The 1,542-nt window shown below is 37.2% G+C and overlaps 1 protein-coding gene across 1 annotated transcript in view; it reads right to left on the bottom strand.

Annotated features, from left to right (window-relative positions):
- Positions 1-1,304: 1,304 nt before the first annotated feature.
- The window catches only part of LOC109586271 (cytoplasmic dynein 1 light intermediate chain 2-like), a 1,302-nt gene continuing 1,064 nt past the window's right edge, over positions 1,305-1,542 (bottom strand). The window contains exon 3 of the mRNA XM_020002443.1: positions 1,305-1,471. Within this exon, the coding sequence (XP_019858002.1) occupies positions 1,305-1,471 (167 nt within the window). The remainder of the gene's footprint in view (positions 1,472-1,542) is intronic.

Raw genomic sequence — 1,542 nt, 5'->3', positions numbered from 1 at the left:
TATCATGCTTCCATGAATCTATCATCTTGATTTATGTCCAATCTCATTCTAAAGATGTTCAGATCACGTGTACACATTCAAACAAAGCCACCATTGTCCTCACTAGGCCAGTATCTATATACATGTAAGTAGCTGAAGGATATTGGGAGAGTTAATGTACTTGTACTTAAGTACCACTGTAAAGAACTTGTATTTTACTTAAGTATTTTAAAATGCACTTCACCCTCTCTTAATGGACACTCTCTATAGCGTACACCTCCATTTAACGGACAGCACCTAGTGTACCAATTACATTCCTTACTGTATAAAATAACCTCCACATAAAGGACACCTCTGTATAACAGAGACACTTTCTTGATCCAAAGTGTCCATTATATAGAGGCTAGTCTCTAACTAACACAGGATTGGAGACAAGTTATACATGTACATGTATATACCATCTCTCTCTCTCTCTCTGATCTCTTTTTTCCATTATTACTCGTACAACTAATTAAAATACTTAATTAAATAACAATAAGCTTGAAATCTCCACAGGATCTCCTAATTGATTGTAAAATTCCAATCAAACATTGATTTAAGAGCTTTACAAACATCACCTAACCCCAGAGGAGACCAGAATGAGTACAACTTACAACTAAACAACTTAGACTAACTCATGATGAGTATACATTACATAATCAATAAGTATCAATATGTTTACTACAGCAAATCAATATTGTATATACATGTACATTTACACTAAATAATAATAGAATATTAAGATATTGTGTAATTTTAGATGGCCGTAACTTGAAAAATCAAAGTCGGAATCGGCTCAAACTTTCTACACAGCATAAGGACATCAATATGCATCAGAAAATGTAATAAAAATTTGGGGTGATTTCGGAGCCATTTTTTTAGAAAAAACCATGGGCTATAGCCTTGGGTATTTATAAGATTTAGGCCGTTTTTAAAAAATGGCCGTAAATTGAAAAATTGAAGTCGGAATCAGCTCAAACTTTCTATACAACATAAGGGCATCAATATGTATCAGGAAATCTAATAAAAATCAATTTCCATGTGTCAGAACTACACATGCAGCGCATAAGTGCAGGAATAAGTTTAATTACATTACTGGGAAAGAGTAACACTAGACAGTACATGTAAGTATTCACATTATAGTAATTACTAACACTGCATGTAAGGCTACATAAAATAGACAGGTTTCCTCTCCCTTTCTCCCCCCTCTCTCTCCCCCTCTCCCCCTCCCTCCCTCTCCCTCTCTCTCTCTCTCTCTCTCTCTCCTTTCTCCCTCCCTCTCTCTCTCACTTACCATCAGTTTCATCATCATAGACATCAACTGGTCGATACTCTAAACTGCAGCCTGATAAGAGGTACTTCTTGTTATGAGAGGAAGATGAACGCTTTCCACCTCTTCTTGATACACTGCACAATCTATCAATCAATGTGGACTTGCCTGAACATACTTCACCTGAGGGAGGGAGGGAGGGAGAGAGGGAGAGGGAGAGAGAGGGAGAGAGAGGGAGAGAGAGAGGGGGAGAG

This window comes from Amphimedon queenslandica, unplaced genomic scaffold (assembly GCF_000090795.2).
Source record: "Amphimedon queenslandica unplaced genomic scaffold, v1.1 AMPQUscaffold_12912, whole genome shotgun sequence".
Taxonomy (NCBI): Eukaryota; Metazoa; Porifera; class Demospongiae; order Haplosclerida; family Niphatidae; genus Amphimedon; species Amphimedon queenslandica.
Note: the sequence above shows the minus strand (reverse complement) of the source record. Positions and strands in the feature narration are given on the sequence as shown.